Source organism: Neltuma alba, unplaced genomic scaffold (genome assembly GCF_004799145.2).
Source record: "Neltuma alba isolate B1F8T4 unplaced genomic scaffold, ASM479914v2 tig00012144_pilon, whole genome shotgun sequence".
Classification (NCBI taxonomy): Eukaryota; Viridiplantae; Streptophyta; class Magnoliopsida; order Fabales; family Fabaceae; genus Neltuma; species Neltuma alba.
Window position 1 is genome coordinate 47,718 of NW_021636693.1, and position 15,779 is coordinate 63,496.

General features: G+C 37.8%; 3 protein-coding genes across 4 annotated transcripts; all 3 read left to right on the plus strand.

The window, feature by feature from the left end:
- Positions 1-102: 102 nt before the first annotated feature.
- Positions 103-7,450, plus strand: LOC114723530 (putative G3BP-like protein). Its single transcript, XM_028909708.1, has 9 exons — positions 103-467; positions 563-697; positions 2,592-2,898; positions 3,229-3,500; positions 4,195-4,378; positions 5,092-5,213; positions 5,298-5,363; positions 5,862-5,943; positions 7,152-7,450. The coding sequence occupies exons 1-9, from the start codon at positions 435-437 to the stop codon at positions 7,295-7,297; spliced, it is 1,347 nt and encodes a 448-aa protein (XP_028765541.1). The 5' UTR covers positions 103-434; the 3' UTR covers positions 7,298-7,450.
- A 1,212-nt stretch (positions 7,451-8,662) lies between these two features.
- LOC114723529 (uncharacterized) lies at positions 8,663-10,907 on the plus strand. The gene is made up of 4 exons (XM_028909707.1): positions 8,663-8,855; positions 9,538-9,672; positions 10,228-10,415; positions 10,560-10,907. Exons 1-4 carry the CDS (start codon positions 8,797-8,799, stop codon positions 10,763-10,765), a joined length of 588 nt encoding a protein of 195 aa, XP_028765540.1. The 5' UTR covers positions 8,663-8,796; the 3' UTR covers positions 10,766-10,907.
- A 987-nt stretch (positions 10,908-11,894) lies between these two features.
- On the plus strand, positions 11,895-15,141 carry LOC114723527 (auxin-responsive protein IAA11-like). 2 transcript variants are annotated; one of them, XM_028909706.1, is made up of 5 exons: positions 11,895-12,381; positions 13,574-13,875; positions 13,991-14,129; positions 14,583-14,644; positions 14,730-15,141. In XM_028909706.1, exons 1-5 carry the CDS (start codon positions 12,086-12,088, stop codon positions 14,768-14,770), a joined length of 840 nt encoding a protein of 279 aa, XP_028765539.1. In that variant the 5' UTR covers positions 11,895-12,085; the 3' UTR covers positions 14,771-15,141. The 2 variants fall into 2 exon arrangements, with proteins under 2 accessions (XP_028765539.1, XP_028765538.1); XM_028909705.1 differs by having other exon boundaries at positions 11,898-12,381; positions 13,988-14,129.
- Positions 15,142-15,779: the final 638 nt, after the last annotated feature.

Consider the following 15,779-nt stretch of genomic DNA (forward strand, 5'->3'; position numbering starts at 1 on the left):
CAAGGGTTGAGATCTCGTGCGGTAATCCCTTGCGCGATACACTATAAAATAATGGCGAATCCTGAACCCCACCACAGACCTCCATCTGCAGCAGAATCCTCACTCTTCCAGTTTCACCTTCCGCTCCATCTCTATCTGCCCGCGCTGATCTATTTGAGATTTGCTCACTTGCCTCCTGTGTTTCTTGGATCCCTCCCTCCCTGACGCATCTTTAAGTACTCAGAAAATATTAATTTCGAGCTGTTGGTCGAGGGGCAGAGGGCTTTTTGTTGATTCGAAGCCCTACCTTTCCTTGGACATTTAGGGTTTCAGTTACTGAGCCTTTTTCTGGATCTGCTACCGGGTTCAGACTTCAGAGGCGTAAGAGTTCTCTATCTGCACTTCATGCTAAACTAGAAAAGCATAGCAAACCAGAGATTCAAAGGGAACTGAAAATGGCGTATCCCGGTTCTGTTAGTGCTGCCCAGGTATTGTAGTTCGCAGCCGTATTAAATCCATGCATAGGGATGCTTGTATGAATATCTGATTTGACCTCAATGGGCGTTTGTATGGGTGGTTTCAGGTTGGGTCGTACTTTGTTGGGCAGTATTATCAAGTTCTTCGACAACAACCCAATCTTGTTCATCAGTTCTATTCTGAAGCTAGCTCTATGATTCGGGTCGACGGGGATTCCAGTGAAACAGCCAACGATATGCTGGTAGATATTTTGGGAGCATATTTTTGTTAAATTATGTCTAGTTTCCTGTCTTGGTTAATGCCTAATGAATTCGATTTCCTTAGCTTTTCTTATTCGTATGGCCAAAGGTTATTAGTCCTAAACATACTTTGGGGAAAAATCCACGAGTATTCGAGCGGGCTAAATCATTGTTGGTTAACTGATATCTCAGATACTCCATCATCAAAGTTGGTTTCAACATTTTTGTCCATGCCTGAAATTTTTGAATTCCAATTCTTCTATCTGGGGTCTTATGTTGCATTTTACAAATTCGTGAAAAGAAACTAAATATTTGTTTGACGAACACTCTATTGAGCATCCGTTACCAATCTTAGGGTGGTCATTTCCATCAAGGCCTAACACGCAAATATTTCAGAGCTCTTATTATGATATTATCCTCCATATCGAATTTGGCTTGTCAGTGTCAATTTTATTGGGGCTATCTTTGTTAGCCACATGAGAATTGTATGGGCACAAATCGAAACCTTGCATTGTTGAGGCTCATCCAATAGAAGGTACTGATGTAACGGGGCACAATTTCAAAATTTCAATTATTAAATTGGATTTTCTTTCCCAGTTGAGTGAGATTCAGCTCTTAATGAGGAATAACGAGGGATACTGAAAGTCATTTTTGTCGAATGTGGTGGGCTGCTGTGGATAACACTAGCTCTGATTATATGTTGCCTAAAGTGCAACAATGTAGCTCATACGCTTGGGAATGATTACAAGGAGATAGAATGAGGTGTTCGCAGAGATGTAGGCTAATGTGGATAATGCCTATTTTGGATTGTATGTTGCCTAAAGTGCAATGACGTTGCTTATACGATTGGGACTTATACGATTGGGACTACGATTGGGACGATGAAAAAAGGAAGGGGATGGGGTATTACAAGTATGTTTCTTTGACACCTGTGGTAAAGCTGTAATCAAACGTTGTTGTATGTATTGGGCTCACGTGGATGTCCCCAGTTTTGGATTATATGTTGCCTAAAGTTCAACAACGTAGCTTACACGCTTGGGATGATGAAGAAGAAAGAGCGAATGGGGTGTTTACAGGCATGTTTCTGTGATGGATGATAAAGCTATAATCAAATTGGAGAGTTGAAGTTAAAACTAATTGAAAAGGTGAGAAGATACAGGGAAGATTTGGGAGGCCATAAAACCCACATCTCTACAATGATGTCTCATCCCTGCTCTGTGTTGTAAGTATGCCATTTTTCTTTGCTGGAGGAATTCCATCCAAGCATATGTAGAGGCATTTGTGGAAAGGTGCATATGTAAGGCAAGAAGACTATTTGTGTACCGTTGAAAATAAAGGACTGGCTGTATCCTTTGAAAACAACGGGTCAAAAATGTAAACTAATTGATAGGGTGTAAAAATCTGTATAGGAAATTTGGGGAGAATATACTTGTTTATCTCCTGTGCCTTAATGACTTTCACCATTCGTAGTACAAGAATCATCGAGAAATTTGAGCAAAGTAAGAGCATAGTGTCTAGAACAAAGAGCGGGTTGTATTCTCATGCTCCGTTATTCCCTAGGTCCTGGAGTGCTAACTTTTCATTTGATGTGAGGCCTACTTTTTCTATCTTCTATCGACATGGTCGATGCTTAGGTTAAACAGCCTTGGGCATGGTTATATTGCGGGGCTTTTTCCTGGTAGGTGGCAGCAACAATGCTGTTAAGTACAGATTTCTCGTTAGCCAAAGACGCTGATACGTAGATGTTGTTAATTTAATGTAATGTGTGTGACCTTAATTGGCATTCAAATTCCACTGTGCGTGTGTGGTTTTTTTTTTCTTTCTATAATTTATTTTTTTAATTTTTTTTCCTGATAAGTTCACCAATGAATGACGAGTTTCATTTCTTCTGTGTAGGACATTCATGGACTTCTCATGTCATTGAATTTTAGTTCAATCGAAATCAAGACAATCAATTCTCTTGATTCTTGGGATGGAGGGGTGCTTGTAATGGTCTCAGGTTTCATCAAGATGAAGGACATCAATGGGAGGAGGAAGTTTGTTCAATCCTTCTTTCTTGCACCTCAGGAGAAGGGTTACTTTGTACTGAATGATATTTTTCATTTTGTTGATGATGGAGTGGTGTTCCCAAATCTGGTACCAGCAGCATCAGAAAAGAGAGACAAGCAACTGAATGTGTCGAATTCTCTTGCTGAACCGCCTGGTAATTGACTACTGAGGGATTGCGCAAATCATTCATTTTCTAAAGTTGTTTTACTCTAAAATGGACTGATATAGGTTGATATTGGATGGATCATATAGTACTTATATTTATTTAAATGGTTTTTTCTACTAGTCGGTGTTGCATAACAGTTTTGCTAGATTATTGGTTCATCATATTTACACTGCAATGTTTAGATTAAATTACGGGTTCTCTCAGTACATTTAAATTTTCAGATTATTGATTTTTTCCGCAATTTTTTTAATTTATGCTAAGAATCTGTTTTCTGATACGGATTTTTTTTTTTTTTGTTTAAATCTTTAATTTTAACAGCTTCAGACTATGATTTGGAAGAAGAAGCTCAGGAATATGTTAACTCAGTTCACATAGAAGATGATCCTGTGGACAAGTATAGTCTTCCAGAGCAGCAGCAACAGCAACAGCATCTTCAAGAAGATCTTGAAACTGAAATTGTTGTGGATGAAACTCCTATAGAGGAGGCATCTCCATCCATGCAAAACGCTGGGCAAGCCATCCGTGAATCCCCTGCTGCTCATGTGGAAGAACCTTTGGAGGAGCCTCCTAAGAGAACTTATGCATCTATAGTATGTATTTTTTTCACTATTTGATTGTTGTGATCTTTTTTTGCTTAGTTTGCTGCCTTTTCATTCTATTCTTCGTTTCCTTATATAACTTGTTATAGCATATTCTTATGGTAGTTAAGGAAATGGTTGCTGCAATCATTTAAGGACCTGGTTTTAGTTGAATGGATATGATGTCTTTGAATTAGAAGTCAGGTTTTGGGAAGCTTTGCTTTTGTTGGCTTTCCATATTGGAATCTATCACATAGCTTGTCACCAAAATTTTAGTTTAGTTGCATTTGTCTACTGTTGTCATCATCCGACGTCTTCAGTTTATTACCTTTAAGTTATTCCTTTATCAAGCCTGCCTGCTGCTATCCTTTTCTTAAGATGCCAGATCAATTGCAGCTTATGGTATGGAGGCAGGAAGCTTAATGTCTCTTTGGTTTATTTGTCCCCCTTTCTTTTGTCAAAAGTTAATTATATTCTTGATTAATCTTATGGGGCATAAAGTATTAGGAAACTAATGCTAACAATCTTTTGGATTTGGGAGTCTTCAAGAAACAAGTTGGAATTGTGGATGTGCTTAAGTTTAAATTTCTTGTTAACAATTTCTTTTCCTTTAAGTGCCATGTTTGCATGCAGAACACATACTTCAGGTTTTTGTAGGTTTTTTGTTGTTTTGTTTTAATTTGAATATATTGCGGTTGAATTGCAGTTGCAAACTAAAGGGCAACCTGTGCCATCAGCCATTCAGCAACAATCCTTTAAAACTGCCCCAACTGTCTCAGAGTCGAATCATGTAGCACAGCCTGCCGTTCAGCAGTCTAGCTCTGCATCCCTTAATGTTCCTGAGTCGGGGGTTGATGCAGCAGAGGAAGGCTATGGACTAGAAGAAGAAGGTTTAATTATTGATTTCTGCTTCCCTAACTCTTCTCTCTCTTGCACATCCTTTCAGCAAATACTAATTGATATATTAGCTAACTGATATGCATTTCCCCCGGGAATTTGTTTGATCTGTGCACGAGTATGTTACTGACTACAGTCTGTATAAATGATGATACAAAGTTTATTTTCTTTCTCTGTTTTCCCTTGATTTACTATTAGGTTGAGGTCCTTGTATTGTAATCAGTTTGTGAATGTTCTAATACAAATGCTTATATTTTCGTAATGATTTTTTAGGTTTGACTAGCCTGAGACATGGGAGGCTATTTGGCACACATTTCTTGATCTTTAAGAGTGTCAGAGTATACATTCTAGTATTTTTAATTGTAAATTTCTTTTTTTGGGGGCTCCACATTGGAAACTGCATTTGCGTGAAGGGTCATTTGATTGGAAGATTGGGGAGGAAAGGAGAAATGAGAGCACAGAAAACAAGATCATTTTAGGCATTGTTAATATTAATAGGCTCTTGTTATCAATACTCAACAGTTTTTGTTATGCAGTGTTACTGTTTATTAATTTAGTAAGGATGTGAGGGCCATTTAACAATTCCTTTTCCATGCCATATTTAACAATTCCGTAACAGTTGCATCATGAGATTTGACACTTGTGATGCTTGAGTGCTCTTTAATCTTGAAATGTGAGATTGATTCTTGGTCTATGACCCCTGTAGGTGAAGTAAAATCTGTCTATGTGAGAAACCTGCCAGCTAATGTTACTGAAGCTGAGATTGAGCAGGAGTTTAAGAATTTTGGCAGAATTAAGCCAGATGGAATATTCATTAGAGTTCGGAAGGTAATTTTCATTTGTTCATGAAGCTGAATGTCTTTATGCCAACCCATGAAAAGAGAACGGCTGAAATGAATATTGGGTTTGCAGGAAATTGGAGTTTGCTATGCGTTTGTGGAGTTTGAAGACATTTTTGGTGTTCAATCTGCACTCCAGGTTTGAACTGATATTTCCCCATTACCCCTTTTTGTTTTTGATTTGATAGCTTAATTAACTTAGAAAGTAAAAAAGGATCCAGAAATTAAGATTTTATATTTGTTGGTGATTTGCTTGAACCTGTTATCTCTGACGACCAAACTACATTATTTCATATTTTCCATTCGATTCCTTTCCTCTAATCATCTTTCTGGTAAGTGAATCGGTCATAAAGAATGTACTTAAGGCAAATAATGATGAAGCCACTGCTTGTCTTCTGCTAATAAGAATCCACGTACTTCATTGGATTGTGTGTTTTGGTGGGAAAATTTAGCCCAGATTTCTTATCCTTTTCTCTTTTTGTCATCTGTTTTTTGATTCATTTTCCAATTTTAGGGATGGCTGTATGGTTTAGCATCTTTAACATTCTAGTTGTAATAATGGCTATCTCTATATTAACTCAATTTGGACTTTGTTTAGTTATATATTTGTCTTAATGTAAGTACCTTGTTCCTGTAGGCTTCTCCCATACAGTTAGCTGGAAGACAAGTATACATTGAGGAACGGAGACCAAACAGTGGCAGTACTGCTCGGGGAGGAAGTAATGTCCCACTTTCATTCATTATTCATTTCTAGCTCATTCTAAAGCCTCAATAATCTTGTACCTTTTGGGGTTGTGGGTTTTAGCTGATAAATATTTTGTTTCAAAGTGTTGAATGAGAAGCATTCTGACGTGTCTAGAGTTTATTCTTAATTTCTTGATTATGATGGTATATTTGCATTTGCAAGCTCTACAACAATCTTGTTGGTTGATTTGTCTTAGCATGCTTAGCTAATGGTCAATACTGGATTTCTGAGGGTGTCGTCTGCAACATTCAGCACATTTTGTCATCTGAATTCGGGCTGAGTGCAATACATTAAGTTTTTCAGTTCAATCTCGCGTCTTTTATCGTTAACGCATACACTCTGATGAAAGCTTAGTGGTAAACCTTATTCATGATGAACTCTCATTGAGTGTTTTCTGTAAGTCTGAAATTAGGCATGTGTTCTGACCAGTGACTGAAGTTTTTTTTTTTTTAATTTTTTTTAAGTATTAAAAATAATAAATAAAATTTTCCTATCCTTGTATTGTCACCGTTTTGCTATCGGCTTTGGTAGAGCCACTATTTTCTGCACCTCTGTGTGAGTGATTTAAATGTGACAACTCTACTGAGTATGAAAGGTGGTGTGCTATTGTAGCGTTCTTGGGCACAGTGGTGCTTTGGGAGACTTATACATGCTTTTTAATTTTTTTGGTGGTGCCGTTGCATGTCCCAGAAAGTGTGTTTTGGGTCATTGTTAGATGCAAGGATGTTAGGGTGTGGTAGTGACTGCAATTTATATAATTTATGGTTGCTGTAACTGGAATTTCATCATATATAGGCTTGTGTTGGTATTGAGAGTTTGTAATCTTGATGTTGGCTTTTGTTGGGGAGGGGGGTTGTTTTCCCTTTCTTTAGGTCTGTACTCATGGTCCCTTGAGGGAGCTCTGCTTTCAGATATGAAAGGGGTTTGGAGAGCGATTGTATCATGAGTTATTTGTTTATAATTGTTATATTTGCTTCATGGCAATGCAATAATTTAACTTCCAATTATCATCACCCTCTCTTGTTTCATGAACTGTCTACCATGTTAGTAGAATCGTCAGATAACGCTGATACGGAGTCTTGTGTGTGCATTTTGCTTGGTTTTGTTTGTCATGTTTTTTGATGGAAATAGAGAAAGGCTCGGATAGTGGTTATATTGATAGAAAACTTATGTATTAAGCAGGAAGGGGAAGAGGCCGAGGCAGTTATCAAACAGATGCTCCAAGGGGGCGTTTTGGTGGCCGGAACTCGGGCAGGGGAAGTTTTCAGGATGCTGGTGACTATAGTAGACCAAGAGGCGATGGTTATCTGCAACGTGGTTCACGATAAGGAAACTGCATTGAAGAGAAACAGCCATCCATGAAGATCCTGTTGAGAGGATGCTTACAGTTGCTGAAAACCGAGCTTGACTTGCGACATGAAGCTCAGTTTTTTTACTTTTTGTTGGGGGGGGGGGCGGGGTTATGAAAAAGAACATTTTGGAGTTAAAGCATTTGAGACTTTAAGATTGGCTTGTTCTGCGAGTTAGATCAGTAGTCCCCTTGAATGCTTTTTTATAATGCCATTCGGGTGGGAAATTTTGTGCATTTGTAGCCCGATGTGAGGGATTGTGAAGCTTTCCAAAGGGAGAGAAAGGTCTTTTAAGACCAAGAACTTCGTTTGGACATCAGTAGTGGTTGTGATGATATGTCATGTGTTACAATGTATTGTGTTTCTTTTACTCAAATTTGATGAAGACTGTTGCAATTTGATTTAGTTGCCAGGGAGTATTATATCTGAGTACTTCCCGCTAATAATTCTTTTCTCCCGAAATAAATGCATGCAAATGGAGTCCAAGGTTATTTTCGACAAACCAGTGGATAAGTTTCATGCGTTATCCAAAATGTCAAGAATATTTTTATGAATGTAATTTGCTTTATTGTAATTTTCATTAAAATAATTTAAAATTAAATTTAAATTAGTTTAAATGAGTTTTTGGTTAAAATTAAGAAAACGAGATTTTGATGACCGCCAGTGTCACGGGATATCCCTTTATACGCACGCACGCGCACACGAAATCTATGAAATAAAGAATGAGAGAAAAATAATGGCAGTGAATGACAAACAATTGCTCACCAATAATAGTTCAAGAAATGTTCTATAAATTTCTTTTAGTAAATAAATATTTTGGTTGCATACAAATAAACTACTTGCCATATTGAAAAGGGAAATGACATGTCGCATCGAAAAGGAGAAAATCATGGTTAGGTTTTAAAAGTAAAACCGACAATTTTTTTTAAAAAATTGTTACAAATATTAACTGAAATAATCATAGAATAAATTTTTTTAAAAAAATTGTTACAAATATTAACTGAAATAATGATAGAATAAAGTATTTAAGTTTTGAACTGTAATTTTTTTACAACTAAGATTCTCTTTATAATTATCTGAATTGATATTTATGACGCTTTTCTTAATTTTTTTTTTTTAAAGAATCTAACGGTCATTATTATTAATTTAGCTTGTTGGACTCAAATGGGCGTCTAAACTTTTTTGAAATATTGTTTTCACTTATGCTCTTATGGATAGACAGTGATGATCCGATCCAATTAATCCAATTTAAAAGCAGAAGGGTTGTTACCCAAAAAAAACAAAACAAAACGAAACAAAAGGGCAAAGAGGTTCAGAGAACAGTGAAGTAACGAAAAAAGCCCTAAAAAGGTTGGACTGACGGACGGAGAAAAACCATTTTGTTCAGGGCGTGTCGTGTCACTCTTATAATCCGCACAGTTGACAGCAAGAAAATCTCTACTGTGGGGGACAGATCTCAACCAAGATCGAAGTGTGGAATGTTGGTTAAGCGGTTGAGTTCCTTCCTCAGAAGCTTTTCAAAACCTCAGATTTCCAGGTTAATTCCCTATTGATTCTTGCAGCATTTCATTGCGCAAGGGCTTCCTGTTTCTATCCGTAAATATTGATTCCTGTGACTGCTTCTGGATTTTTGTTCTTTTGTATTGTAACATTGAGCATCCTGGTTCTGTTAGAGGCTATATTAATTAAGGTGTGAAAATTAATGATTTTGAGGGTCGTAAGATGGGCAGATACCCTCAAATTGTTTTAACCATCACTGCTACGCTTGAATCCTGGGTATTAGAGCTCAACAAATTATTGAACTCTCCAACTTTTTGCTAAGCAGAGTTGGGGAATTGCATCAACTGGTAGTTAAGGCAGTGGATAGTGGAGGGAGTTCCGACGGCCCCTGATGTGAGACTAGAGCCATGGAATTGGTAGCTCAACAAAATTTGGACTTGCTAATTTTGTATTTTTGCCCCAAAACGTTTACACCGCATAGCAGTTATTTTGGTCAAGGTGAAATCCAAAATCGAGAAAGCTGTTTGATTAAATCAACAAGGAAATCAACACCAGTTATCTTTTACTATCAAATCTCTCTCAGATGAAATCAACTAAACATACAAATTGAGATTTTTCGGTGAAAGAAGACTTGGCAAGAATCCCTTACTGTTACTTTTTGAAAATTTGGTGATCAATATATGAACGGAATGGTCCTTCTTGTGACTATGACTTTGCAGGTCCATAAAAAATGTAGAAGAGGAGGAGAGCAAACCTTACGTTCGTAAGGCAGTTTCATTTGTTTTGATTACCATTACTGGTGGAGTTGCTCTTAGTGCGCTGGATGACCTTGCTATCTATCGAGGCTGTAGTAGGTATTTGTTGTTGTTTATTTATTTTTCCAAGCTTTGGTATTTGTTGTTATTCTTAAATTGAATGTAATTTTCTGCGTTTAAGAGTTCAATAAAAGCAACTTTAGTCTTATCCATAAGCATCTGGCGGACATGATATGGCTAATAAGAACCGTTTTTCCATGTTGTGTAGTGTACAGTTTAGACCTAAGTACAAAATAGGCCTCACAATTCAGTGCACATAGTGATGGCTATCATCCTACCTTTATTACATTTGGAGAAGGTTGTTCGCTGTTGGTTTTAACTGGAAACTGAAGCTGGGCCAGTTTATTTATGCCGCCTGTAAATAATACTAGTAGTATTACAGCCATCTCTTGTTAACATTTAAGATAAGGGAAGGAGTCTATTGGGCAAAAAATTGCGTGCAGATAAGTTTGGAAGACTCATTAAGTAATTCTGTCTTTCTCTAACTTTAGATATTGGATGCTCAAGCTACGTCAATACTTCTGTGTGTGACTGTCCCCCTGAAATTCTGTGAGCCTTAGCAACTTTTAAAATTGTTTGTGGGGAACTTTGCAGCAAGGCTATGGAGAAAGCGAGCAAGAACCAGGCGATGATAGAGGCTCTTGGGGAACCAATCGTTAAAGGTCCATGGTACAATGCATCTCTTGCAGTAGCTCATAAGAGGCATTCTGTGTCTTGCTCATTTCCTGTTTCGGGGCCACAAGGCACTGGGTTGTTACAGCTGAAGGCAGTTCGTAATGGAGGTGAGCAAAGTAAATGCTTGTTTTTATCACATTACATTTTTTTTAGTATCAAACAAAGGGAAGAAGATGATGCGTGCTATTTCTCTTGCCAGTGGCCAGTATGAGAAGGTTTGTTTTGACCATTTAATGGGTTTGGTTGAACAGATGATACCTGGTCTTCCTTTTTCCTTCCTCGTGATTGGGAGATTTTAATCATGGACGCTCTTCTGCATGTACCTGGAAATGATGAAAAGCGCCAAACGTTGCGGATTGATCTCTCTGAAAGGCTGCCTACTCCATGCACTGCATGCACCGAGCGCACACCATGTATCGCACAGAACGCAGAAACAAATATGACCACTGAACAATAATAATATTACTAATTCCGGGAATATACGATTTTTGGAAACCAGGGGATATCAATATTTGTTTTTGCTTCCCTGAAGGAATAAATTTCGAAATTTTCTTCTTGGTGCGAAATATTTTGATATAATTAGCTATGTTATTTTATTACAAAATGGCTCTTGTATTTAGGACTGAAAAAATATTTTATAAATGCGTGGCATGTATTGTGATCTCTGATTGGTCGTCTTGTCTGATTGATCTGTTCTCCGTTAAACAAATGGACAACGGAAGAGGATGGTGATCGACATTCAAAGTCAAACTGCCGTCAATGCTGTGGATCGTATCCGACCGTTTTGTTTTCTCCGTATGAGTATGAATGAATGCTGATGAGCTTATAGGATGCTTCGTTCTAATGGATGCTGAAAGAAATTAGCTGATTAAAATCATGATTCCACATTGACGTGGGGCTGTTAATGGCAATGGAACTTATGGAAGTGTGGAATCCAGTGCGGCGGGGGAGCACGGTGGCACACAGTATGATTTTGGAGGGTATGGAGGAGGAGGCAACGTGTGGTAGAAAGTGTCTGCTGGGTAGCGGACATAGTGGAGGGAGGTTTCATCACGAACTTTGTAAGCTGAGCTGTTACACGGGGACGCCACGATCATGACTCATTCATTACTCATAGGCGCTCCGCTTTCCGAGCCGTGTGATGTCTGGTCCCACCCTTGTCGGCTTGTCGGCGGGTACCGCGACATTTGGTTTCCAACTAGCAAGTTCGCTTTCCCCCAACTCATATTCCTTTGTCTTTGTATTTATCCCCAAGGGGCTTGGATAAATCAGAAATATGCTGCTTCTTTTTTTTCCTCCAATTTTTGAGCTGAATTTTAATCATTTCTTATGTTAAACATAAAACGATGTTCATTTATAAATAACACTCCAACAGAGAGGAAAAGCTATAAAATAAAATTTGGAGCTGTCGAAACGATGAAACTGGTGCGCAGCGGAATGAGAATTATCTGGGGTGCAAAGGACGCAAAAACGTCTAGAAGAAGGAGAAAAGTACAAGGTTTGAGGAGACATTGATGGAGGCGCACAAACCAGACATGTGGGTCACACCGCAATCACTACCCCTTCTTTATCACGGCACCTATCCTTCCTCCTCCCCCCCTTTACCGTCACAACAACACACCTAACCTCACCATTTATCCTTTCTTTTCATTCACCGCTTCGCCAAACTCCTCCAAACGCACTAGCCCCATACCTTCTTCTGTGTCCGCCCTCCCACTAGTTGTCTTAATTCCTTCTTCTTTTAGTTCGTCTTCTGCGGGCTTCGGAACAATTTGTGATGCAGGGTGATTCTTCTCCGCGCTCGATGCTCACGGAGTCTAAAGAGGATAACTTGGTCCTTTCTTCTGAGGATTCGTCTTGCCCTGATGAGTCCGAGCTTGAATTGGGTCTTGGCTTAAGCCTTTCTCATCCTCGACTCAAGTCTCAGCCTCCTCCAACGACTCAGTATGCTAGAATTTTGACTGCTATGGATTTTTCTTCCTCAGCCTCCTCCTCCGCCTCCTCTTCCTCTCCTAACGCGACAGCTGGCACCAAGAGAGCTGCTGATTCTCTTGTCGCTTCAAACGGTCCTAGGTAAATACATAGCCTTCAGATTATTTTCCCCTATCATTTGTTAGTTTTTCTACTTATGGATCCACTCTTTTTATGATCTTAAAATAATAGATTGATGGTGTTTTGGTGATATATCAAACTAGGATTTTTACTGCATTTTTTTCTCGAATACCAGTGAATTTATTGTTGCTACTGGTTCCGGTGAGTCAAATTCTTGGTAATTCACTTCTAATATTGCATCGCAATGAATGTTTACCTGATTTGGAGTTATAATTGTGCTTGGGACTTTAACATTTTATTTGCTGATATGAACTTAACAAAGTATTACTGTATCAATCTATCCTAAGAAAATGAATTTGAAAAATGAACGGGCGAAGGGGTAACTCTGAAATTTTACTCCTAATCTTTTATTTACAAGAGCTCCTGCTCTTTTCCTCCCGATTAAAAGCTGGAAATTTAATTTTATGCTCAAGAATTATGTTACGATGTCTATCAATTTTGCCTCGTGAGAATTATTTCGTGTTCTTATTGCCACAATTCTTTAGAGGGTTTAGCAAATCGTGACCTTTAAGAAACCTAAATTCGCTGTCGTGAAGGTAAAAGCCTGGGGACATTACAATTCAAATCCATTGGGTTTAATAAATAGGAGAAACATATGTCATGGCGTCTCAATATTGGGACAGTCATGCATTTTTGAGTAAAAAGGATTGTTATTTCACAACTGAAACTGAATGCTATCGGAATCTTGAATAATTGGCACACGAGCTATATAGACAAGTAAAACTTTGATCTAATGTGTACTTGGGGCTTGGCAGTTTGACTTAGATTTCGATTCAGCAGTTAGAGTTTGAGCAGAATAAAAAATGAGTTTAAACTACGTCTGTGTTTCATCTACTTTTTGCAGAGTAGAGTTATCGCATAACTCTGCTAAATTGTTGAGTCATTTTCTGCTTTTCTAACAATTAGAATGCTTTCACTTATGTCCCGTGAGATGAATAATTTACAGTTTACTATTTCTCAACAAGTACTTGGTCATTTGTTGAACCGTGTTTCTGGTTCTAACTATTCCCAGTGATGTATTTTGGACTGTGCCTCAGCTGTTTCAACTCAGAAATGAAATGAATAAATATTTGCCACTTTTATCTTCCTCTATTCACTGATGGGATTGTTACTTATTTATTGATTTATTTTTTGTCTTCAAATTCTTCAACAGTCAAGTTGTTGGATGGCCTCCTCTTCGAGCATACAGAATGAACAGCTTTAATAATAATCACTCAAAATCTCCAGCCACTGAGGCGAAGGGTAATCAAACAGCTGCAAGGAAGGCCACTGACAATGGTAGTAATAAAAACAATAGTATTGCGAAAGAAGAAGCGCACATTAGGAGATCCCTGTTTGTGAAGGTAAATATGGACGGGACACCTATTGGAAGGAAGGTTGATTTGAGTGCTCATGGTTCCTATGAAAACTTGGCGCGTGCTTTGGAGGATATGTTTAACGAACCGGCTACCAAAGGTGAGTTTCCTTGGCCTCAGAGAATCAACCATAAAATCATGTGCTAGCTTTATAGATTTAAAAGATTCTCCTCTACCTTTTCTCTTTTCATTGGCATTTGCTCAATTTTCAGCAGGATTAAATGGGGAGGATCGTGGTATTGTCGTTGGAGCAAAAAAGAGACACTTAAACTTGCTGGATGAATCTTCCAATTTCGTGCTGACTTACGAAGACAAAGAAGGAGACTGGATGCTTGTTGGAGATGTTCCTTGGGAGTAAGCATCTTATTCATGATATGACTTTCATACTATTCAATTGCGATGTCCTAGTGACTAAGTTACTGTAACTGAGTACTTACTGCTGTAATATGAGCTCAACTGGCCTTGTTCATAAGAATGCAATTGAGGTTCTGTAACTGAGTACTTACTGTGCAAATCTGCGGGATAGAACTAATCTGCAACTGCTGACACTGTCCTACTTCTGTGAGCTTTTGTTTTTTTTTTTTTGGTTTGGCTTGACTGCTTCTGTGAGAGTTGAGGGTTATGGTTTTGTTGTTTCATAAGGAGAACCATGAAGTAAATGTCTCTGTATTCCTGATCTTTGTTAGAATAAGCTATGTCTGGCTTTGCTTGGTAGTAATTGTTAGCTGTCTTAATAGTAATCGTGAAAATCAGGACTTGTTAAATCTGGTTTGATATTGACTCTTTCCCCTCTATAATTGCAACCAGTATGTTTCTCAATTCTGTGAGGAGGCTTAGAATTATGAGGACGTCTGAGGCAAATGGACTTGGTAAGCAGATGCGCTATTTGTCACATTTTTGACTCAACCCTTGTCAGTATTTTTCTCTAATATAGTTTCTTTCTTATACATGCAGCGCCAAGACTGGAGGAGAAGAAGAGCAGACTGAGAAGTTAGCTCATGTAGATATGGAAACTCTGCATAGTTTAGGAAACACGCAACTTTTGGCCTGTAAAGTGATACACGTTATGGAGGAAAAATAGAAAAAGAAGGGGAAAAAAAAAAACGAAGATGGAAAAGTAGAAGAATGGATTCTGAGATATTTAAAAAGTGAAAACGGGTTTATTTTTGTTAAATGTTGTGAGCGTGGGATGCGTTTCAACTTTCTTGTCCATCAAATCTTAATTGCAATTTTTTTTTTGTGGTAGTGTAACGAAAATTTCTAATTTAGCCGAGTGAAATGGACAAGATGAGTTTTGTGGCGTTGTATACATTGCAATTAAAGTTGCTTCAATAATTAATGGAGGTTGTGTTGCTTGTTATTTGTATTCCTGCGAATGGTCACTTACCGTTGACTCAGTGTGTGGGGAGTTCTCTTGCCGTTGCCGAGGATGTAACTGACGAGATAAAGTGACAGGTCAACAACTGTTTCTTTACAACCGATCATCCCATCATTTCGGCTAGACTGCGCAATTCTTGACTAGACTCGTGTTGTGGTAGAACACCCAATCAACAAGCGACCTCTGTACTTGCTTGCCATTAGATGCATCTGTAAAATAAATTTTTTCCTTTTATATTTATCAACAAGTTATTTGTTTGTTGAAATGAAATGATAAGTGATTTTATTTTCATGAGGAGGGGAATACAAATTTAAATGTTAAGAAATATATTTATTAAAAGAATTTTAGCCTTAAGTTTAATAGAGATTAGTTCCAAGTGAAAATTGACTTGATGATATCTTGAGTTACATCCACAAAAAAATTTCTTATATATTTATCTAATTTATCTCATATAGTGTAAAATTTATTTAAAACAGGAGTATCAAATCCTCTCTATTAAGGGGATGTTTGGGAAGTATCAGAAGTGCTTTTGAAAAATATTTTTTTACAAATTAAAATAAATTCCTATATATATTTACCTCATATACTGTAAAAATATGATTTTAATTCTATCTAAATACTCCTCT